The sequence below is a fragment of the Pristiophorus japonicus genome, chromosome 8 (genome assembly GCF_044704955.1).
Source record: "Pristiophorus japonicus isolate sPriJap1 chromosome 8, sPriJap1.hap1, whole genome shotgun sequence".
NCBI classification, from domain to species: Eukaryota; Metazoa; Chordata; class Chondrichthyes; family Pristiophoridae; genus Pristiophorus; species Pristiophorus japonicus.
The window spans coordinates 63,070,403-63,095,533 of NC_091984.1; the positions used below are offsets into that span (position 1 = coordinate 63,070,403).

Genomic DNA, 25,131 nt, shown 5'->3' on the forward strand with positions numbered 1-25,131 from the left:
GTGGACACAAAAAATCTGAAAAAGTACATAGACAGGCTAAGTGAATGGGCAAAAATTTGGCAGATGGAGTATAATGTTGGAAAGTGTGAGGTCATGCACTTTGGCAGAAAAAAATCAAAGAGCAAGTTATTATTTAAATGGAGAAAGATTGCAAAGTGCTGCAGTACAGCGGGACCTGGGGGTACTTGTGCATGAAACACAAAAGGATAATATGCAGGTACAGCAAGTGATCAGGACAGCCAATGGAATCTTGGCCTTTATTGCAAAGGGGATGGAATATAAAAGCAGGGAAGTCTTGCTACAGTTGTGTGCAGTTTTGGTTTCTATATTTACAAAAGGATATACTTGCTTTGGAGGCGGTTCAGAGAAGGTTCACTAGTTTGATTCCGGAGATGAGGGGGTTGACTTATAAGGAAAGGTTGAGTAAGTTGGGCCTCTACTCATTGGAATTCAGAAGAATGAGAAGTGATCTTATCGAAACGTATAAGCTTATGAGGGGGCTTGACAAGTTGGATGCAGAGAGGATGTTTCCACTGATAGGGGAGACTACAACTAGAGGGCATGATCTTAGAATAAGGGGCCGCCTATTTAAGTCTGAGATAAGGAGAAATTTCTTCTCTCAGAGGGTTAAAAATCTGTGGAATTCGCTGCGTCAGAGAGCTGTGGAATCTGGATCATTGAATAAATTTAAGACAGTTTCTTAACCAATAAGGGGATAAGTGGTTATAGGGAGTGGGCGGGGAAGTGGAGCTGAGTCCATGATCGGATCAGCCATGATCTTATTGAATAGCGGAGCAGGCTCGAGGGGCCGTATGGTCTACTCCTGCTCCTATTTCTTGTTCTTATGTTAGAAACATAGAAACATAGAAAATAGGTGCAGGAGTAGGCCATTCGGCCCTTCGAGCCTGCACCGCCATTCAATGAATTCATGGCTGAACATGCAATTTCAGTACCCCATTCCTGCTTTCTCGCCATACCCCTTGATCCCCCTGGTAGTAAGGACTACATCTAACTCCTTTTTGAATATATTCTTATGTAAACTTTGCTCATAAGTCAACCCCCTCATCTCCGGAATCAATCTAGTGAACCTGGTGTTGCTGCCTTTAAAAGATCCAAGCCCGACCTAAAAAACTTTTATTTTTAACAGTGGCTTCAAAAGTGCCCTGTCAGCAATATACACACTGACAGCTAGCATGCATGTTTCTATCTTTTCTGGCTGCCCAATCAAGCCTGTAAGACATGTTTTCACTTGTCGGCCTGTTAAACTGAGAGACAATACGATTACTCCCCCCCACATCCCGCACACACAGCTGAAGGCCAGAAATTGAGTTGTGAACTGTGTGGTGTTCCTGCTGCCCTGGCTGTGGTAGTATCCATGCCACAACAGTGCCGGCCGATCCACCTTACCCTGACGCATACAATACTGCAGACACTTTTTGAAAGTGGTTCGGCATTATAAGTGAAGTTTTAGTGAATGCTCTCTAGAATACAACGGAAGCTTACCAGCTTCTGCAAAAAAAATTCCCCCATAAATATAGCCGGCATTATATGAAAATTAATGTATTTCTTTAGTTTTTCAGTGTAGGTGAATGTATGTTTAAGTGCCTGCATTGTATGTGTGTATTTACATGGGCGCAAGTAGATTTATTTGTGTCTGTGTAGAAATACAAGAGTATGCATTTATGAATTGCTTTTACATTGCACAAGATTCATTCGTGTCACTACTTCCTTCAACTATGGCTTGGGGCAATCAATGGGTTGCAAACCAAATGTAAAACTGCCAAGACTCAGTCAGACCGACTGGCCGCCATAAAACCCGCTAAAAACAGTGTAAGTTGACACTCGGCTTGCAGCCAGTTGCCCAAGAGCTACGCTCCGGGGAGATGGCTGGAGTGAGGTGAAGGGCTCGCATGATGGATGGCAAAGGACTTTTAACTGGAGGGAGTGCCGGCGGCAGAAACAGATTCCCACCGCCCGTGGCACTGACAAATGCAGAATAAACTCGATTCTCAGCTGGAAGCCTGCTCGAGTTTACAAGCTACTTGCTGACAGGATAAGCTCAATGTTTCTGTGGGGTTTACAACGAATTTCTAACCTCCGCGTAAAATAATCTTCGGCTCACCAATAGTGCCACTCAGAGTAAAGGAGTGGGTCAGTAGTGCGCCAGTTGTCTTTGCGTGCGCTGGCTGCTCTATACTGAGGGTATGTTTGAATTTAGTCACAAATGTCGCTGCTGTGACTCTGCTATTAAAGCTCAAACCGGCACAGTTACTTGTTCTTCACATCCTATTTAAAGAGGGAGTATTAGCAACGGCTAAACTGAGTTGGTCTCCACTTGCCAGCATTTGCTGGAGCATGCGTTTGTGGAGCTTTTGTTAGATACTGCTGCTTAAAAAAAGAATTTTTTTTTAAAGAAATGACACTTTGCAGATGATATTGTAAAGCACAATGAATGACTTGTCTTACCTCAACCACCACATGTAGCTATACGGGTAAGGGAAGAAGCTGTTGGGGTCATCGCAGCAGTATTTCATGTCATTGAAGCCGCAGCAATACTTGGCGCCTGGGTTGCTGTCCGATTTGGGACAAGTGAAGTTGGGAAGCAATGCGTTGTCGGTGCTGTAATAGCCACTGCAATCCGCGCTCATGGTGAGCTCACAGTGAAAACTCGGCCAACAACCGGGAGCCCAGCGACCGCACAAAAGCTGCAAAGACACGAGTGCGCGGGGAGGTTCGAGCAAAGTTAGAAACCAAGGGAGAGCCGCCGATTGATGCCAAACAAAGTCAGACAAACTGGTCCCGCCGATCGCCGCCGGCCAGATGATCCGCTAAATAACAAGTTGCTTCGGAGCCGGTTAAAAATCTCACTCTGGGGAGCAATGTGGAGCAAAACTGTTGCCGTGATTTGCTCCGGGAAACCGCTGGCGCTCTGCGGTGTGCAACGTGCATTCGACAACAAGACGACCCACAGGGTCCTCCAAGCAACTGTGAGAGCTTCAGCAGGGATCCGCACCTCGGCGTCTAACAGGAAATACTGAAACGACTAACTTTATCTAACAGACGGTATTCTGATTCCCACAGATAGTCCGGTCAGAGTTGGAACTTGCTGTATTGGAATAATCCGACTGAAGCAAAGTGAATTCATAATAACTAATCAACATAACAAAAACAGATTATCTGGTCATTATCATATTGCTGTTTGTAGTTGAGTGCGGTCAGTGCTTCATGCTGGGGAGGTTGGCCTGAGCGAGAACACTAACGTTGGTGTGTCTATTCTCCCAGAGGATTTAGCTACAGGACGCGGACGACGCCTGCGTCTGCGCACATACAGAGGCTGAACTCCACGACATAGTCGACGTATTTACTGCGGCGTACAAAAGCATGGGCCTTACGCTAAACATCCGTAAGACAAAGGTCCTCCACCAGCCTGTCCTCGCCGCACAGCACTGCCCCCCAGTCATCAAGATTCATGGCGCGGCCCTGGACAACGTGGACCATTTCACATACCTCGGGAGCCTCTTCCAACAAGAGCCGACATTAACCACGAGATCCAACACTGCCGCCAGTGCAGCCTTTGGCCGCCTGAGGAAAAGAGTGTTCAAAGACCAGGCCCTCAAAACTGTCACCAAGCCCATGGTCTACAGGGCTGTAATAATACCCACCCTCCTGTATGGCTCAGAGACATGAACCATGGACAGTAGACACCTCAAGTCGCTGGAGAAATACCACCAACGATGTCTCCGTAAGATCCTACAAATCCCCTGGGAGGACAGACGCACCAACATTCACGTCCTCGACCAGGCTAACATCCCCAGTATTGAAGCACTGACCACACATGATCAGCTCCGCTGGGCAGGCCACATTGTTCGCACGCAAGCGCTCTACTCAGAACTCCTTCACGGCAAACGAGCCAAAGGTGGGCAGAGGAAATGTTACAAGGACACCCTCAAAGCCTCCCTGATAAAGTGCAACATCCCCACTGACACCTGGGAGTCCCTGGCCAAAGACTGCCCTAAGAGGAGAAAGTGCATCCGGGAGGGCGCTGAGCGGTGAGTAGGCAAATGCATGGCAGATGCAGTATAATGTGGATAAATGTGAGGTTATCCATTTTGGGGGGAAAACACGAAGGCAGAATATTATCTGAATGGCGGCAGATTAGGAAAAGGGGAGGTGCAACGAGACCTGGGTGTCATGGTTCATCAGTCATTGAAAGTTGGCATGCAGGTATAGCAGGCGGTGAAGAAGGCAAATGGTATGTTGGCCTTCATAGCTAGGGGATGTGAGTATAGGAGCAGGGAGGTCTTACTACAGTTGCATGAAGTGGGGAGGCCTCACTTGGAATATTGTGTTCAGTTTTGGTCTCCTAATCTGAGGAAGGGCGTTCTTGCTATTGAGGGAGTGCAGCGAAGGTTCACCAGACTGATTCCAGGGATGGCTGGACTGACATATGAGGAGAGACTGGATCAACTGGGCCTTTATTCACTGGAGTTTAGAAGGATGAGACGGTATCTCATAGAAACGTATAAGATTCTGATGGGACTGGACAGGTTAGATGCGGGAAGAATGTTCCCGATGTTGGGGAAGTCTGGAACCAGGGGACATAGTCTTAGGATAAGGGGTAGACCATTTAGGACTGAGATGAGGAGAAACTTCTTCACTCAGAGAGTTGTTAACCTGTGGAATTCCCTGCCGCAGAGAGTTGTTGATGCCAGTTCATTAGATATATTCAAGAGGGAGTTAGATATGGCCCTTACGGCTAAAGAGATCAAGGGGTATGGAGAGAAAGCATGAAAGGGGTACTGAGGGAATGATCAGCCATGATCTTATTGAATGGTTGTGCAGACGCGAAGGGCCGAATGGCCTACTCCTGCACCTATTTTCTATGTTTCAATGTTTCTATGTAATGTAAATGGAACCAAATTCACAATTGCCACATATTATAGAATTAATGCTCCTTGTAATTTATAAGAAGTATCATACTATCCCCCTGTGTGCTGACTTTTGCAAGTTACAATTATTCCGTCTTTGCTACAGTATCTGTTACTTGAAAAGCACTACTGTTTTATTTTTAAAAGTAGAAAATTAAGTTTTCTGTCATATCACCATGGGGACATCAACTAACTGCCTCAGTATTAATTTCACCAACTGCCAATTACTATATCTCAGTACAGCAATCCTGCAGCATCAGGTACACAACAGTTCCCATGGAGTACACTTAAAAAGCCAAAATTTATAAAGTTAACGAACATGTTAAAAACATTGACTCTTAACTGCCCATGTAATGGCCTAGCAAGCCATTCAGTTGTAATAAGCGGCTACGAAAATCAATAATAAGAATAAAACTGGATGAACCACCTGGTTTTGATCTGGGCACCACCTTTGGATACGACAACAGCACATCCAGCCCAGTCAACCCTGCAAAGTCCTCCTCACTAACCCCTATGGACTTGTGTCAAAATTGGGAGAACTGTCCCACAGACTAGTCAAGCAACAGCCTGACATAGTCATGCTCACAGAATCTTACCGTCAGCCAATGTCCCCGACTCCTCCATCACCATCCCTGTCCCACCGGCAGGACAGACCCAGTTGGGAGGGAGTGGCCCTGGAAATCCTCAACATTGACTCTGGGCCCCATGAAGTCTCATGGCTTCAGGTCAAGCATGGGCAAGGAAATCTCCTGCTGATTATTACCTACCACCTCCCTTTGCTGATTATTACCTATCCACTCCCCCCCAACCCTGTCAGCTGATGAATCAGTACTCCTCCATGTTGAACACCACTTGGAAGAAGCACTGAGGGTAGCAAGGGCACAGAATGTACTCTGGGAGGGGGACTTCATCGTCCATCATCACAAGGGGCTCGGTAGCACCACTACTGACCGAGCTGGCCGAGCCCTCAAGGACATAGAAGGCAAAAAAGAAGTAGAAAGAAACAGAAAGGTGACGTCACAGCCAAGGGGGTAAGTGATTGGCTGGTGATTGGTGAGTAGTTTTTCTTTTTTCTCTTCGATAACAGTGAGTAAACTTTAGCATTGTTGTTGCTTATCAAAGGGTTAAGTCATGGCAGGACAGCTCGGTCACGTGATATGCTCCTCCTGTACCATGTGGGAACTCAGGGACGACACCAGTGTTCCTGACGACTACGTGTGCGGGAAGTGTATCCGCCTCCAGCTCCTGATGGACCACGTTGCGGAGTTGGAGCTGAGGGTGGATTCACTCTGAAGCATCCACGATGCTGAGAATAACGTGAGTAGCATGTGTAGCGAGTTGGTCGTACCGCAGGGAAAGGGTCCGCAGCCAGATAGGGAATGGAAGACCAGCAGGAAGAGCAGTGCAAGGAAGGTAGTGCAGGGGTCCCCTGTGGTCATCCCCCTGCAAAACAGATACACCGCTTTGGGTACTGTTGGGGGGGATGACTCATCAGGGGAGGCAGCAGCAGCCAAGTTCATGGCACCGTGGCTGGCTCTGTTGCACAGGAGGGCAGGAAAAAGAGCGGGAGAGCGATAGTGATAGGGGATTCAATTGTAAGGGGAATAGATAGGCGTTTCTGCAGCCGCAACCGAGACTCCAGGATGGTATGTTGCCTCCCTGGTGCAAGGGTCAAGGATGTCTCGGAGCGGGTGCAGGACATTCTAAAAAGGGAGGGAGAACAGCCAGTTGTCATGGTGCACATTGGTACCAACGACATAGGTAAAAAAAGGGATGAGGTCCTACGAAACGAATTTAAGGAGCTAGGAGCTAAATTAAAAAGTAGGACTTCAAAAGTAGTAATCTCGGGATTGCTACCAGTGCCACGTGCTAGTCAGAGTAGGAATCGCAGGATAGCGCAGATGAATACGTGGCTTGAGCAGTGGTGCAGCAGGGAGGGATTCAAATTCCTGGGGCATTGGAACAGGTTCTGGGGGAGGTGGGACCAGTACAAACCAGACAGTCTGCACCTGGGCAGGACCGGAACCAATGTCTTAGGGGGAGTGTTTGCTAGTGCTGTTGGGGAGGAGTTAAACTAATATGGCAGGTGGATGGGAACCAATGCAGGGAGACAGAGGGAAACAAAAAGGAGACAAAAGCAAAAGACAGAAAGGAGATGAGGAAAAGTGGAGAGCAGAGAAACCCAAGGCAAAGAACAAAAAGGGCCACTGTACAGCAAAATTCTAAAAGGACAAAGGGTGTTAAAAAAACAAGCCTGAAGGCTTTGTGTCTTAATGCAAGGAGTATCTGTAATAAGGTGATGAATTAACTGTGCAAATAGATGTTAACAAATATGATGTGATTGGGATTACAGAGACGTGGCTCCAGGATGATCAGGGCTGGGAACTCAACATCCAGGGGTATTCAACATTCAGGAAGGATAGAATAAAAGGAAAAGGAGGTGGGGTAGCATTGCTGGTTAAGGAGGAGATTAATGCAATAGTTAGGAAGGACATTAGCTTGGATGATGTGGAATCTATATGGGTAAAGCTGCAGAACACCAAAGGGCAAAAAACTTTAGTGGGAGTTGTGTACAGATCTCCAAACACTAGTAGTGATGTTGGGGAGGGCATCAAACAGGAAATTAGGGGTGCATGCAATAAGGGTGCAGCAATTATAATGGGTGACTTTAATATGCACATAGATTAGGCTAACCAAATTGGAAGCAATACGGTGGAGGAGGATTTCCTGGAGTGCATAAGGGATGGTTTAATAGACCAATATGTCGAGGAACCAACTAGGGGGGAGGCCATCTTAGACTGGGTGTTGTGTAATGAGAGAGGATTAATTAGCAATCTCGTTGTGCGAGGCCCCTTGGGGAAGAGTGACCATAATATGGTGGAATTCTGCATTAGGATGGAGAATGAAACAGTTAATTCAGAGACCATGGTCCAGAACTTAAAGAAGGGTAACTTTGAAGGTATGAGGCGTGAATTGGCTAGGATAGATTGGCGAATGATACTTAAGGGGTTGACTGTGAATGGGCAATGGCAGACATTTAGAGACCGCATGGATGAACTACAACAATTGTACATTCCTGTCTGGCGTAAAAATAAAAAAGGTAAGGTGGCTCAACCGTGGATATCTAGGGAAATCAGGGATAGTATTAAAGCCAAGGAAGTGGCATACAAATTGGCCAGAAATAGCAGCGAACCCGGGGTGTGGGAGAAATTTAGAACTCAGCAGAGGAGGACAAAGGGTTTGATTAGGGCAGGGAAAATGGAGTACGAGAAGAAGCTTGCAGGGAACATTAAGACGGATTGCAAAAGTTTCTATAGATATGTAAAGAGAAAAAGGTTAGTAAAGACAAACGTAGGTCCCCTGCAGTCAGAATCAGGGGAAGTCATAACGGGGAACAAAGAAATGGCGGACCAATTGAACAAGTACTTTGGTTCGGTATTCACTAAGGAGGACACAAACAACCTTCCGGATATAAAAGGGGTCAGAGGGTCTAGTAAGGAGGAACTGAGGGAAATCCTTATTAGTCGGGAAATTGTATTGGGGAAATTGATGGGATTGAAGGCCGATAAATCCCCAGGGCCTGATGGACTGCATCCCAGAATACTTAAGGAGGTGGCCTTGGAAATAGCGGATGCATTGACAGTCATTTTCCAACATTCCATTGACTCTGGATCAGTTCCTATCGAGTGGAGGGTAGCCAATGTAACCCCACTTTTAAAAAAAGTAGAGAGAGAGAAAACAGGGAATTATAGACCGGTCAGCCTGACATCGGTAGTGGGTAAAATGATGGAATCAATTATTAAGGATGTCATAGCAGCGCATTTGGAAAAAGGTGACATGATAGGTCCAAGTCAGCATGGATTTGTGAAAGGGAAATCATGCTTGACAAATCTTCTGGAATTTTTTGAGGATGTTTCCAGTAGAGTGGACAAGGGAGAACCAGTTGATGTGGTGTATTTGGACTTTCAGAAGGCTTTCGACAAGGTCCCACACAAGAGATTAATGTGCAAAGTTAAAGCACATGGGATTGGGGGTAGTGTGCTGACATGGATTGAGAACTGGTTGTCAGACAGGAAGAAAGAGTAGAAGTAAATGGGGACATTTCAGAATGGCAGGCAGTGACTAGTGGGGTACCGCAAGGTTCTGTGCTGGGGCCCCAGCTGTTTACATTGTACATTAATGATTTAGACGAGGGGATTAAATGTAGTATCTCCAAATTTGTGGACTACACTAAGTTGGGTGGCAGTGTGAGTTGCGAGGAGGATGCTATGAGGCTGCAGAGCGACTTGGATAGGTTAGGTGAGTGGGCAAATGCATGGCAGATGAAGTATAATGTGGATAAATTATCTGAATGGTGACAGATTAGGAAAAGGGGCGGTGCAACGAGACCTGGGTGTCATGGTACATCAGTCATTGAAGGTTGGCATGCAGGTACAGCAGGCGGTTAAGAAAGCAAATGGCATGTTGGCCTTCATAGCGAGGGGATTTGAGTACTACAACTTTTGTAGTGTTGCTACAGTTGTACAGGGCTTTGGTGAGGCCACACCTGGAGTATTGTGTACAGTTTTGGTCTCCTAACCTGAGGAAGGACATTCTTGCTATTGAGGGAGTGCAGCGAAGGTTCACCAGACTGATTCCCGGGATGACGGGACTGGCCTATCAAGAAAGACTGGATCAACTGAGCTTGTATTCACCGGAGTTCAGAAGAATGAGAGGGGACCTCATAGAAACGTTTAAAATTCTGATGGGTTTAGACAGGTTAGATGCAGGAAGAATGTTCCCAATGTTGGGGAAGTCCAGAACCAGGGGTAACAGTCTAAGGATAAGGGGTAAGCCATTTAGGACCGAGACGAGGAGAAACTTCTTCACCCAGAGAGTGGTGAACCTGTGGAATTCTCTACCCCAGAAAGTTGTTGAGGCCAATTCACTAAATATATTCAAAAGGGAGTTAGATGAAGTCCTTACTACTAGGGGGATCAAGGGGTATGGTGAGAAAGCAGGAATGGGGTACTGAAGTTGCATGTTCAGCCTGAACTCATTGAATGGCGGTGCAGGCTAGAAGGGCCGAATGGCCTACTCCTGCACCTATTTTCTATGTTTCTATGTCTATAGTTGCCAGACTGTGTTAGAAATTAGGGTTACCTGAAAATGATACTGTGTTTAACTGTCTCTTCCATTATTACTAATAACCAATTATAAAGCTAAGGTAGAACTTGCAGTTTGTTTAATAGAGCTGCTTGCAAATATAATTAAAAATGAATTGGTATAAAAGACATAGGGCTAGATTGTCCATTATTTTTGCATCGATACCGCCCACTTAACATCCATTTTAACGCTGAGATGAAATATACTGCCCAGATATTGCCCATTTAGCAACAAAATGGAAACTAACGCCCATGTATCGCTCACTTATCGTCCAGCGTTACTTTCGGCATATAGTTAACGCCGAGAATTAATAATACCGCCCGTCCACTTTTTTTGCCGTAAAGATCAGAATGGGCGAAACTAACTCCTATAATATCGGCAAGCGTTACTTTCGGCATCTCGCCCACATACTGCCGAAAATATCACTCGCCGAAAAAATTGCCGAGAAAAAGTTGCTCTCACTTGAACTAAACCCAGCGGTATGGACGCCATTTTGTAAATCGGAGGTCAGTTCATATAAAAGGCTACTTCAACTTCTGGGGAGTTTTGATGTACTGTGGAGTTCTTTTAAGGTGATTTGAACATCTGAACAAACATCTTATCATACTGTGGATGATTTGATTTATTTTAGGTGTTTTAGTAGGTAAATTTATTGTTTGTGAACAATAGGTATAATACTAATTGTGATTGTAATGGGGCCTGTAATTTCTCAGCCTGTCTTGATGACTACGCGCATGATGCAGACTAGAGATGACAGAAGGTATATTTAAGAGCATTATGTGCCCAATAAAAGAGATGGCAGACTGCTGAGGAGGATGAGAACTTACACCCCATGCACTTACAGGGAGAAGCGATCTTATCTGGACTTGTCCGATAACGCTTGCCTTAGGAGACTGCGCTTCCGGAAAGAGGTTATCAGTGAGATTTGCCAGCTCATCAGGGGAGATGTGCAGCCTGCCAGCACCATCAGGATCGCACTGTCTGTTGAGGTCAAGGTCACTGCGGCACTTGCCTTCTAAACATCGGGTTCCTTTCAGGCCTCAGCTGGTGACATTTGCGCTATATCTCAGCATGCCACACATTGCTGCATTCGACAGGTGACTGAAGCCCTTTATGCACGCAGGATGGACATGATCAACTTCTCTATTGTTATGTATTTAACCCTTTGTAACCTGCATGACACCTGACCACCAGAGGGCCTACCTTTTGGAGTCCCTAGGGATCCCAGAATTCCTTGGGAGCACAATATATATGCAGGCCACCCACCGCACTCTGGAATCTTATTAAAGGAGCTAAGATCACACTTGCTGATTGTACACAGTACTCAGTTTCACCCTTTATTATGAGCGTACCAATTGGCGACGAGGTAACAAACAACCGCGCGAAAATGCAAAGTTGGCATCCTGGAGAAGTTCTCAGAAGGGGACGATTGGAAGGCCTTCGTGGAGAGATTCGACCAATACTTCATGGCCAATGAGCTGGAAGAGGTCGAGAACGCTACCAAACGAAGGGCGATCCTCCTAACTCTCTGCGAGGCAACAACCTATGATCTCATGAAAAAATATCCTGGCCCCGGAAAAACCAACAAAGAAATCCTACGAAGAACTGTGTACGCTGGTCCGGGAGCACTAAATCCTAAGGAAAGCATTTTGATGGCGAGATATTGATTCGACACATGTCAACGATCGGAGGGCCAGGAAGTGGCGAACTACGTCGCCAAACTAAGGTGCCTCGGAGGACATTGTGTGTTTGGGGGATTCCTAGAACAAATGCTCAGAGACTTTTTTGTACTGGGCATTGGACATGAGACAATCCTTCGCAAACTGTTGACTGTAGAAACTCCAAATCTAAGTAAAGCCATAACAATAGCCCAAGCATTTATGTCCACCAACAGCAACACCAAGCAGATTTCGCAGAATAAAGAAGTTTCAGCCAGTACTGTGCATAAAGTAACTTCGGTCTCGAGCAGAAATGTACATGGCAGAATGTACATGCCGGCTGCTGCAGCCCGACCTCAGATAACCCAGAGTCCGCCATCAATTGTTAATGCGAGGCAGTTAACACCCTCTTGCCGCTGCGGAGGTGATCATCGGCCCCATCAGTGCCGCTTTAAGCACTATGCGTGCAATGGTTGCAGAACAATGGGACACCTCCAATGCATGTGCAGGCGAGCTTCAAACCCTGCAAACCGTACAAAAGTGGAAATTGAGCTGGACAGGCTGCAATGTGATGGCATCATCGCGCCGGTGGAATTTAACGAGTGGGCCAATCCGATTGTCCCGGTATTTAAGGAGGACAGCACGATTAGAATTTGTGGGGACTATAAAGTAATGATTAACCGTTTTTCGTTGCAGGACCAGTACCCGCTACCAAGGCAGACGACCTATTTGCAACCCTAGCTGGAGGGAAGACGTTCACCAAGCTGGACCTGACCTCGGCCTACATGACGCAGGAGCTGGCGGAGTCTTCAAAAGGTCTCACCTGCATCAACACGCACAAAGGTCTGTTCATCTATAACCGGTGCCCATTCGGGATTCGGTCGTCCGCAGCGATCTTCCAGCGGAACATGGAGAGCCTGCTGAAGTCGGTTCCTTGCACAGTTGTCTTCCAGGACGACATATTGGTTACAGGTCGGGACACCTTAGAGCACTTGAAGAATCTGGACAAGGTTCTTAGTCAGTTGGATCGCGTGGGGCTCAGGTTGAAACGCTGGAAGTGTGTTTTCCTGGCATAAGACGTCGAATCCTTGGGAAGGAGAATCACAGCAGATGGCATCAGACCCACCAACGCCAAGACGGAGGCCATCAAGAATGCGCCGAGACCACAGAATGTGATGGAGCTGCAGCCGTTTCTGGGACTTGTTAACTATTTCAGTAATTTCCTACCTGGGTTAAGCACCCTGCTAGAACCCCTACATGCACTACTATGCAAGAAAGATGACTGGGTATGGGGGAATTCACAAGAGGCTACCTTTAAGAAAACCAGAAATCAGTTGTGTTCTAACAAACTGCTTGTCCTGTACAACCCTTGTAAACGATTAGTGTTAGCTTGCGATGAGTCGTCATATGGTGTCGGGTGTGTGTTACAACAGGCTAATGAATCGGGGATTTTGCAATCGGTCGCTTATGCAGCCAGGAGTTTGTCCAAGGCCGAAAGGGGCTACAGCATGATTGAAAAAGAGGCTCTGGCGTGCGTCTACCGGGTAAAAAAAATACACCAGTACGTATTTGGCCTCAAGTTTGAGCTTGAAACTGACCACAAGCCGTTCATATCGCTGTTCTCTGAGAGCAAAAGGATTAATAACAATGTCTCTGCCCTCATCCAAAAATGGGCGCTCCCGTTGTTGGCATACAAGCACAGAGAACTGTGCAGATGCTCTCAGTCGGCTGCCATTGCCCACCACCGGGGTGGAAATGACACAGCCAACGGACTTGCGCATGGTCATGGAGGCATTCGAGAATGAGAAGTCCCCCGTTACGGCCCGCCAGATCAGGACCTGGACCAGCCAGGATCCTTTACTGTCCTTGGTAAAAAACTGTGTCCTCCATGGGAGCTGGTCCGGTGTCCCAGTGGAGATGCAGGAGGTGATTAAGCTATTCCACAGACGCAAAGACGAGTTCTCCCTGCAGGCGGACTGTCTATTGTGGGGCAATCGCATGGTCTTGCCCAAGAAAGGCAGAGACACATTCATATGTGAACTGCACAGCACCCACCCAGGCATTGTAATGATGAAAGCCATAGCCAGATCCCATGTGTGGTGGCCCGGCATCGACTCAGATTTAGAGTCATGCGTGCGCCAGTGCAACACTTGCTCTCAGCTGAGCAATGCACCCAGAGAAGCACCGCTAAGTTTTTGGTCGTGGCCCTCAAAACCGTGGTCGAGAATCCACGTAAACTATGTGGGCCCATTTCGAGGCAAAATGTTTTTGGTTGTCGTGGACGCTTACTCAAAATGGATTGAATGTGCGATAATGTCTGTAAATATGTCCACGGCCACCATTGAAAGCCTACGAGCCATGTTTTCCACGCACGGCCTGCCTGATGTCCTAGTCAGCGACAATGGGCCGTGTTTCACCAGTGCTGAATTCAAGGAAGCCATGACCTGCAATGGGATCAAACACGTCACATCTGCCCCGTTCAAGCCCGCATCCAATGGCCAGGCAGAACGGGCAGTTCAGACCATCAAGCAAAGCTTGAAATGTGTGTGGGAAGGCTCCCTGCAGACCCAGGTGTCCCAAGTGCTGCTCAGCTACCGCACCAGACCCCACTCACTCACTGGGGTTTCTCCAGCCGAGCTGCTCATGAAAAGGGCACTTAAAACAAGGCTCTTGCTTGTCCACCCTGATCTCCATGATCATGTGGAGGGCAAGCGGCATCAACAAAGTGTGTACCATGACCGCGCAAATTTGTCACACGATATTGAGATCAATGATCCTGTGTTTGTGCTCAATTATGGACATGGTCCCAAACGGCTCGCTGGCATGGTCACAGCCAAAGAGGGGAGTAGGGTGTTTCAGTTCAAATTGGCCAATGGACAAATGCGCAGAAAACATTTGGACCAAATCAAATTGCGGTTCACCAACAGCTACGAACAGCCCGAAGAGGACATCACCAACTTTGACCCTCCAACATGCACACAAGTGGCAACTGACATCATGGTTGACCACGAAACCGAACTCATCATCCCCAGCAGCCCGGCAAGGCCGGCTGCCCAGCAGCCCAGTGAAGAACCCACCCACACCCGCATTTGTACCAAGACGATCGACAAGGGAGCATAAAGCCCCAGATCGTCTCACTTTGCAAATAAGTGTACTGTTGACTTCATGGGGGAGTGATGTTGTATATTTAACCCTTTGTAACCTGCATGACACCTGACCTCCAGAGGGCCCACCTGTTGGAGTCCCAAGGGATCCCAGCATCCTTTGGGAGCACAGTATATAAGCAGGCCACCCACAAGGTACCTGCACTCTGAAATCTTAATAAAGGAGCTAAGGTTACACTTGCTCATTGTACACAGTACTCAGTTTCACCCTTTATTATGAGTGTACCATCTATGACCAGGAAGGAACAGACTGAGAGGACTCTCGGAGTCTCCAGAATTGCAAACTCCCCCAAGGTGCAGGGAGCAATAGATTGTATGCACATCGCCATGCAGGCACCTTTTCAGGATACAGAGATTTTTCGGAACTGAAAGGGATACCACTTCCTGAATGTGCAACTTGTTGTCGATCGCCAGCAAATTATAATGGCAGTAAATGCAAAATTTCCAGGCAGTATCCATGATACTCACATCCTGCATGAGAGCGCTGTATCTGACATGTTTACCAGTCAGCCACAAGGTCAATGCTGGATGCTTGGTGACAAAGGATATGGCCCCTCCACCTGGCTGATGACCCCTCTGCGTAACACCCAGACAGAAGCCGAGAGGCGATACAACGAGAGCCATATAGCCACATCGTTGAGAATACCATTGTAGTACTTAAGCAGCGCTTTAGATGCTTGGACTACTCAGAAGGCGAGCTACAATACCAGCCTAAGCAGGTAGCTCAATTCCTGGTGGTGTGCTGCATGCTGCACAACTTGGCTATCAGGCGGGGACAAGAATTTCCAGAAGGGACTGCCACTCCAATTCAGGAGAAAGAGGAAGAGGAGGATGAGGAAGTGGACGCTGACCTCAGGCCAGACAATCAGGCTGATGATGAAACTATGCCCCCGTCCCCCCCCCCCCCTAGACCGCAGGAAAGGGCCCATGGTGGCTACATAGCTGCAAGACTCTCACGTCAGGAGCTCATAAATGAGCACTTTGCTTGAAATAACGTTGGTGGTATTTACAAAACTGCAAGATTGCTGTGTCTGCAGCTCATACATGAATGGTGTGCATTACCATGGTGACAGTTAAAGTTTAAGTTGATTCAAGTGACGTGGAATTATCCCCTTTCATGTTAAGGAATCACCAGTGTGTAACGGTGCAGCTATCTGAGACAATGCACAACAAGGTTATGTGAAATAAAAAACAATTCATGAGAACATTTGTATAAAATCATAATTATAACTAAAAAAACAACCCACAACAAATTTATAACATTTATATCATTCATTAAATTTTTAACATTTCCAACACTTCATAAACTTAGAACACAAATGCAAAAAAGCAAGATACCACCCCCCGCCCCCGCTCCCCCTCCAACCCCCCAACCTCCTAACAAAATTGCAACAACACCATAAAAATACTGTGGCCAATACAACTCCTGCGGCCATGCACCTCACTTTCCTTTCCCCCCCGCTTCTCCTCCCCACCTCTACTCCTTCCCCTCCCAACTCCAAGCCGCCTTGCCGAAGAGCTCCTCAGCGCTGCTTCATTGGGGGGGATGACGGCAGATCCGCTGGTTGGCCGGATACAGGAAAGGACGGTCCTGAGGAGGGAACGTTCTCTGAGCTAGAAGCAAGACCTTCCTCCTGGCTCGCATGTGTCGTTGGCAATGGAGGTGCGGCATCTTGGGGTGCAGTGCCGCGCTCCGGGACCACTGGTAGCCCTCTGGCACCAGTGTTCCTAGCTATTACCTCCAGTGCCTCCGCCCTCCACGGCATGCACTGGGTCATGGTGGTGGACATGCTGGCCAGCTGTTGGGATATGTCCCCCATTGTCTGGAGGATCTGCTGACCTATGTCAACACTCCTCCTGGACAAGTGTACCATGTCCCCGCCCAGATCTGCCACTCGTGGAGCAGTCCTGCTGCGTCGAACCAACTTCCGCGGGGTCGGCGCCATCATGGAGACATTTGGGGTGCCCTGCAGCAAGGTGCTTGGGCCCGCTACCTCCACGGTGGAGGAGGACATGGCCGCAGGAGCACTAGATGTCATCGGGGTTGCATAGATGATGGAGCTTGTCGATGCAGGCTCCTCAAAGTCAGCACTGTCATCAGTGGAGAAGGCAACCTGCAGCTCCACGGACGAGATTTGGGGCTCCGCAGCACCAGATTGACGATCCCCCGGTGAGGCCGCTGCTGGATCCGCATCTTGCCTCGTTGGTGTTGCCTGGGGCCATGCTGCTGGCTGAGCTACAAAACATAAATTAGATTATTAGAGGAGAAGGGGGTGCTAGGGTCACAAGGTGATTCAAACGCTACACACAGTATATGCACGACAAAAGCACTACCACTATCAAAATCATCACAGACATCACATTTCATGACCATGACCAAATTCTGCATTACAATGCTTTTCATGAGGCCATCATTATTTAGATAACAATTTTATCAATCATCTATCATATATTATTGTTTGGATATGAGTGGGTGTGGCATCTATTGAATTTACATCATGCAATGGTGTATACATTACTCACGTGGCATCACATCAGGTTCTGCTGCTGCATGCATGGCCGACCGGGGTTGGCTCCCTCTAGTGCCAGCACCCGCTCCTCAATGTCGGTCAGCTCACTGATGACTGATGGCCTGCCACCCGTGCGCTGCTGCTCGGCCCTATTCTTCGATAGCTTCTTCTGTGAAAGGTAACAACAGCACAACATGGCATGAGATCATTGCGTGATATCATTGCTAGGTACTGTCACAGAGACTGATACAACACATAACCGATAAATGTAACCATGATTATTAAGATAATTTTCATTATTTACCTAAAGACATACACAGTAAACACAGGCTTTGAGTAAAACATTCCGGGTATAAGTGCAAGACATAACATCTGATTTTAATCACTCATTACACTTACAATTCAAATTATATAAATATATAAGTAAATGTAAATAAATGTAATATTTACTCTGGCAGATCCGACAAGGCCGTTCCAGCACTTGCGGCACTGATTGCCCTCACGCACTTTGTGCGTCGCCAATGAGACCACCTCAGCTATGTCAGCTCAATTCTTCTGGTAAATCTTTGGGGTGGGCTTCCCACGCCCACCTCGGGTCAATTGACCCCAGCATGACTTCACCTCCTGCAGGAGGGAGGTATTTGCCTCGTTGGAGAATCTCCAAGCTCATTTTCATCCTCCCACTTATAGTTCCTCTCCTACCTCACTGCTTTCACCAATGTCCTCACCCACCCTCCAAATCATGCTGTCTCGCCTCCTCTATGTCTTCCATTTTAATTTAATTTTTTTCCCAAAATCTACATGCAAAGAAAGTTATTTGTGTTCCCAATTCTTTTTACTGATGCTAAATCTTTTTCCTGCCTCCCACAACAGCCAAACAAGCACACACCACATCCACACACGCTTTCAGTTCCTCTCTGCTCCCTCGCTCTCTCTTCTCTTCTACAAATGTATTGATGACCCCTGACCTCCTAAAACGCGGAAATGACCGTTGCCATGGCGTTGCTATGGTCACCGACATTTTATGGCAGAAGGGCAAAAAATTTACCACTAATGCCCATTTCACATCGCTCCCAGTAATACCCATTTTATAAAGTGTAAAGTTGGGGTTTTGAAAATGGGTGATAATCCGGCTGTCTCAAAACCCATAATAAACGCTAACGCTGGAAATAATGCCCATTTTTGGGTGATCTGCACAATGATGGAAAGTCTAGCCCATACAATAGAAGGCATGGGAGTTAGGGTATCCATGACGGCTAGCCTAAGGTTACGCCTGAGACATGCACCGGTTGGAGCAGGGAGGATAAGACAGGATGAGATAGAGACTATAGCTATGAGGGAAGAGGGATTGACGAGATAAGGGGGGTCCAGATGGATGGATTGGCCTTGAAAACTATAACAAGAAAATCTGTGTAATGGTTGTAAAGATCCCTCCTTCGGGGAGGATGTTCATTGACAAGTTGGGACAAAGAACTAGAAATACTTTTGGAAATGAGTTTTTAAAGAGAGCCGCCATAGGTCGAATAGTCCTGTCATTAATTCAATCCCAGGCCCACCCTTAAAAAGAGGATAAAAGAAACACCATTAGGGTACTTTCAGGCAGATCAGGAAGGTGAGCTGGTTGAACGCTCTTTCAAGAGTGGACCCTGCTCATTGAAGTCAATCACTGGGGTTCTAGACGAAAGGAGGAGATGCCATAAGCCGGAGAACTGCTTTTCACGGTCGCATGTTTTTGCTGTATAACTCATGTGTTATGCTCTGAATATACACAATATATCCACCATATTGGTTTGCGCTCGAAGCTGATTATTAAGGTGACCAGAGATAGCCTGAAAGGCCATTTCTAACATTGGTGAGCCGAGCCAACAGTGCAAAAGGGTTATTGTGGTCAAGTTAAGGACGGTTTCGATTAATAAAGATAACAGGCATTGATATCGGGATAGCAGCTGTGTATATTAGAGATAAAGTTGTGAACAATCTCTCGGATAAGTTAAGGGCCCGGGGGCCCAAGCCGTAATCAAAATAGCGCAGGATGACGAGAAGAACGGGAAGAGTCACTCTGAGGTTTGGGACGAGATAACGTCCCAGATAGATGCGAAGAAATGTAGGGCTAGACTTTACACTTTGCTGGCTGTAAGGGAAATAAGTTCCACACCGAGTCCAAGTACAGTGAAAGAAAACGTCACAGTTTATTCGTACAGAGCGCTCTGGGGAAACTCCGCAGCTTCGCCACACCCTTCTCTCCGAGCGAAGTTTTCAAGTTACAATTATATCTTTGGGGGCAGTCCAGCCCCCTTACACCATTGTCCAATTATCTAACATTTTTGTAACGTCTTACCCTATATGGTAATGCTATGACAATCTATCTTTACATTGTGGTAAGTCAAAGGTTAACTAGCATACGCACACATAAGTGGGGTTAGTTCCCCGTTTCAACAGAAAAACAAGGAACTGTCTTTCTGTTATGACATAAAGCGAGGTACATCTGTTTGCATCTCCAACTGTTCGTTGTTCTACTTCCCCTATCTTCATGACTCGGGGTCAACGAACGTTGGGGTCTAAATGTGTCTTTTGTACAGAAACAAGAATATTATAAACTTAAGAAATAATTCTCCCCCAACACTGGCTATCGCCCAAAAAATGGGCGATGTTCCAGCGATGGTCAATGTCTCAGCCTTACCGATTGTTGGAACATCGGCCATTTTTTGGATCGCGATTTTCCACTCGGCGATAGGCCAGCAATGTGAAATTGGTAATGCAAAAGGTCAGCGATGTAACGTGGGCCCAGCGATCGGCCAGCGACGTGGAAGGCAAAAGCTTCCCTAGCAACAGCCTTCTACGCATGCGATTTTTTTTTTGTGATCGGTTTTCCTGCATTTCAGGTGGTCAGGGGTCATCCACACATGCGCAGAAGGCTGTTGGGAAAGAGAGAGAGAGACAGAGTGGAGAAAGAAAGGAGAGGAGGGGTGTAGTGTCCTTACACCTTACTATAGAATCACATGAGGCATGTACTGCAGACAAGATCACTACGTGACCTGAACCTTTATTCCCAGGACCAAGAAGTGCTGATCCTGCGTGGGACCTCCCTTTATATACCTGGCTGACCTGGTAAGTGTCTCCCACAAGTTCACCCTGTGGTCAAGGTGTGCATTTCTCAGGTGTATACAGTGTACAGTGTTGTTACATAAAGGTTACAGTTATGTGAAGGTTACAAACATGACATCACCCCCCCCCCCAACGCCTCTGGGTCAAAGATTGAGTCTTTCAGGCGGTCGACGCTCTCTCGTGGAGCGCCGCAGTTGGGGCTCTGGTGGTTGAGACTTGGCATGCGTCTCTGTCGCCTGAGGTGATTCCGGCCTGTCCGGGCTGGCCGCAGGGACTGTGCATGCTGGTGAATGTCCTTGTTGCTCGTTCACTGACAGTGGTGTGGGTAACATCTCATAATCTTCCTCAGGTTCCTCAGTGTCCATGCTGAACCTTTTTTTCACTTGGTCCAGATGTTTGCGGCATATCTGCCCATTGTTAAGTCTGACCACTATGACCCTATTCCCCTCTTTGCCAATTACAGTACCCTCAAGCCACTTGGGTCCCAAAGCATGATTGAGAACGAATACCGGGTCATCGATTTCTATGCATCTCCCCACTGAGTTGCGATCATGGCACTCGATTTGGGACTGGCGCTTGCCCTCAACAATGTCTGACAGGGCTGGATGAATGAGGGACAGCCGCGTTTTAAGCGTGCGTTTCATGAGTAGTTCCGCGGGCGGGACTCCCGTGAGCGAATGCGGGTGGGACCTATAGGCCAGCAGGAGGCGCGATAGGCGGTACTGAAGGGAGGGTCCTTGAATCCGGAACTTGCCCTGTTTTATGATTTGAACCGCACGTTCTGCCTGGTCATTGGAAGCCGGCTTGAACGATGCTGTCCTGCCGTGTTTGATACCATTACCCGACATAAACTCCTGGAATTCATAGCTAGTGAAACACGGGCCATTGTCACTAACCAGGATTCCGGCAAGCTGTGGGTCGCAAAGACCGTATGCAGACTCTCCACAGTGGTGGATGACGTGCACAAATTCAATATGATGCACTCGATCCATTTTGAGTATGCATCGACAACAATCAGGAATATTTTTCCCATGAACAGGCCCGCGTAGTCTACGTGAATACGTGATCATGGCCTGGTGAGCCAGGGCCACGGGCTGAGTGGGGCTTCCCTGGGGGCATTGCCCAGCTGGGCACACGTCATGCACCTGCGAACCCAGTGTTCCAGGTCTGAGTCAATCCCCGGCCACCATACATGTGACCGGGCAATGGCCTTCATTAACATGATGCCAGGGTGCTCGCTGTGGAGTTCCCCGATGAACGCTTCCCTTCCTTTCTGGGGCTTGACTACCCGGCTTCCCCATAACAGGCAGTCGGCTTGGATGGAGAGCTCATCCATCCGTCTGTGAAATGGTCTGACCTCCTCGGGGCATGCTCCGTGTGCGGGCGCCCAATCCCCAGTCAGGACACATTTCTTTATCAGGGATAGGAGTGGATCTCTGTTGGTCCAGATTTTGATCTGGCGGGCTGTGATGGAGGAGCCTGCGGTGTCGAAAGCTTTAACAGCCATGACCAGCTCCGCACTTTGCTCCGACGCCCCCTCAGTGGTCGCCAGTGGGAGCCTGCTGAGCGCGTCAGCGCAATTTTCGGTGCCTGGCCGGTGTAGTCATACGCAGCCACTGCTGTATGCGAGCTGACGCATTGGCATTGACAGCCTTGCTGTCGGACAACAGGGATGTTAACGGCTTGTGGTCCGTTTCTAACTCGAACCTTCTGCCGAAAAGGTATTGGTGCATCTTTTTCACCCCATTAACACATGCGAGTGCTTCCTTTTCAACCATCCCATATCCCCGTTCTGCCTGGGAGAGCGACCTGGAGGCATAAGCCACAGGTTGGAGTTGGCCCTCATCATTACTCTGCTGCAACACGCACTCAACCCTATAGGATGATACATCACACGTTAAAACCAATTTCTTACAGGGGTTGTACAAGGTCAACAGCTTGTTCGAACAAAGCAGGTTCCGCGCCCGATTGAAAGCCCGTTCTTGACAGTCCCCCCGCAAAACCATTCACAACCCTTACGCAGGAGCATGTGTAGCGGCTCCAACAATGTGCTTAAGTTCAGCAGAAAGTTCCTGAAGTAGTTCAAGAGTTCAAGTGTTGCCGGGCCTGGGCGCACGACGGATCGCCTCCGTTTTGGATTCGGTAGGCCGGATCCCGTCTGCGGCAACCCTCCCGCCCAAAAACTCGACCTCTGGGGCCAAAAACACACACTTGGACTTCATTAGTCGCAAGCCTACCCGGACCAGTCGGCGTAGCACCTCCTCCAGGTTGTGGAGGTGTTCCTCGGTGCCTCGACCCGTGATTAGGATGTCATCTTGGAATACGATTGTTCCAGGAATGGATTTAAGCAAGCTTTCCATCTTCCTCTGGAAGATAGCGGCCGCTGAACGAATGCCAAACGGACACCTGTTGTAAACAAATAGCTCCTTGTGCGTAGTGATGGTGGTCAGAAGCTTGGATTCTTCAGCCAGTTCCTGAGTCATGTAGGCTGAAGTGAGGTCCAACTTGGTGAACAGCTTGCCACCTGCCAGCGTGGCAAAAAGATCCTCCGCTCTCGGAAGCGGGTATTGGTCCTGTAGTGACACTCGGTTGATGATGGCCTTGTAGTCGCCACAAATCCTGATTGAGCCATCCGCTTTAAGGACAGGAACGATGGGGCTTGCCCAGTCACTGAATTCAACAGGCGATATTATGCCCTCTCTTAGCAGCCTGTCCAACTCACTCTCAATTCTCTCATGCATCACATACAGCATGGCTCTGGCTTTGTGGTGCACTGGTCTGGCGTTTGGGGTGATGTGTATCACTACTTTGGTGCCCTTAAAAGTCCTGACATTTGGTTGAAAAAGTGACTCGAATTTCTGTAGGACCTGTGAGCATGAACTTCGCTCCACAGATGAAATGGCGTGCACATCCCCCTATTTCCAGTTCATCTCGGCTAACCAACTCCTCCCCAAGAGCGCGGGACCATTCCCCGAGACAATCCAGAGTGGCAGCCAGTTCTCCGATCCATTGTGTGTGACCACCAAGTTTGCACTGCCTAGCACTGGGATGATCTCTCTGGTGTACGTCTGTAAATGCGTGTCAATGCGTTCTAGTTTGGGCCTGTTAGCTTTGAGTGCCCATAGTTTTTCAAATTGTTGGGCACTCATAAGTGACTGGCTGGCTCCTGTGTCCAGCTCCATGTGTACCGGGATGCCATTTAATCGGACTTTCATCATCATAGGTGGCGTTTTGGTGTACGAGCTGTGGATGTCCGCCACATGAACCCGCTGGACTTCGGGCTTCCATAGCTTTGCCCCAAGCATCAACCTGCCTTGCAGACCCCTCGTCTGGTTCCTCTGCCTCGTAAATTAGCCTCGCTACGGGCTTTCTGCACATTCTGGCCAAATGTCCACTGAAGTCCACTGACCAATGCCCTCAATGAAAAAATCCCTTAACATCTCCCCCCTGCAAGCGTCTGTGAACTTACAGAGGCTGGTCAAACGCCGAAGGTCCGCAACGAAGTCCGATATGCTTTGTCCCAAACACCGGTGTGTATAGAACCGGTGCCGGGCCATGTGTATACTGCTCGCCGGTTTGAGGTGCTCACTGATCAGTGTGCTGAGCTCTTCAAAGGACTTGTCCACCGGCTTCTCGGGTGCGAGCAGGTCTTTCATCAGCGCATACGTCTTGGATCCACAGCTGGTCAGTAGATGCGCCCTCCGTTGGTCAGCCACTTCCTCTCCCAGCCAGTCCTTCGTGACAAAGCTCTGCTGGAGCCCCTCAACGAAATCGTCCCTGTCCTCACCAACACAGTACCATTCCTCTGTGCTACCAGTAGCCATCCTCGTGGGTCGTTGATTCCCGTTTCTCGTTGCCAAATGTAGTTTCCTTACACCTTACTATAGAATCACATGAGGCATGTACTGCAGACAAGATCATTACATGACCTGAACCTTTATTCACAGGACCAAGAAGTGCTGACCCTGCATGGGACCTTCCTTTATATACCTGGATGACCAGGTGAGGAGTGTCTCCCACAAGTTCACCCCCTATGGTCAAGGTGTGCATTTCTCAGGTGTATACAGTGTATAGTGTTGTTACATAAAGGTTACAGTTATGTGAAGGTTACAAACATGACAAGGGGAGTAAAGCTGAGATCGAGAGAATAATACTATTTAATCTCCTATTTAAAAAATGTAAATAATTGTAATAAGGAGATGTCTTCCGTTGAAAATGTGGAGGGTGATCGGAAGAGTCAAAGCCCTTTTCCGACGAAGCTAATGAGGTCCTCGTACAAGACGTCCAAACAAGGTGGGTTGAATTAACCCGGGGTGGCAGTGGGAAACCTCCACCCCAGGTGTACAGAAAGATTTGGGCACAAATAGCCGACGCCGTCTCCTTGGTGTCCCATGAGGCGAGGGGGCCTGACCAGTGCCACAAATGCTGGAACAGCCTAGTGTCATCAGCAAGAGTAAGTACAGGTTTTATATTGTATTGATTTATTGATTTATTGATTTAATTAATTGTTGTAAATGTTGTAAATTATTTACATACATACATACACATATATATATATTCCCTGCTAGTGTCTGGACAGGGCAATGAACCTGTGCCCTTTTTAAGTTTCTCTGGCTGCTGC

The 25,131-nt window shown here is 47.8% G+C and overlaps 1 protein-coding gene across 1 annotated transcript in view; it reads right to left on the reverse strand.

Annotated features, from left to right (window-relative positions):
• LOC139268085 (protein shisa-like-2A) overlaps window positions 1–2,648 on the reverse strand; it is a 36,584-nt gene extending 33,936 nt beyond the window's left edge. The window contains exon 1 of the mRNA XM_070886099.1: window positions 2,467–2,648. Coding sequence (XP_070742200.1) covers window positions 2,467–2,648 — 182 coding nt within the window. The remainder of the gene's footprint in view (window positions 1–2,466) is intronic.
• Window positions 2,649–25,131: the final 22,483 nt, after the last annotated feature.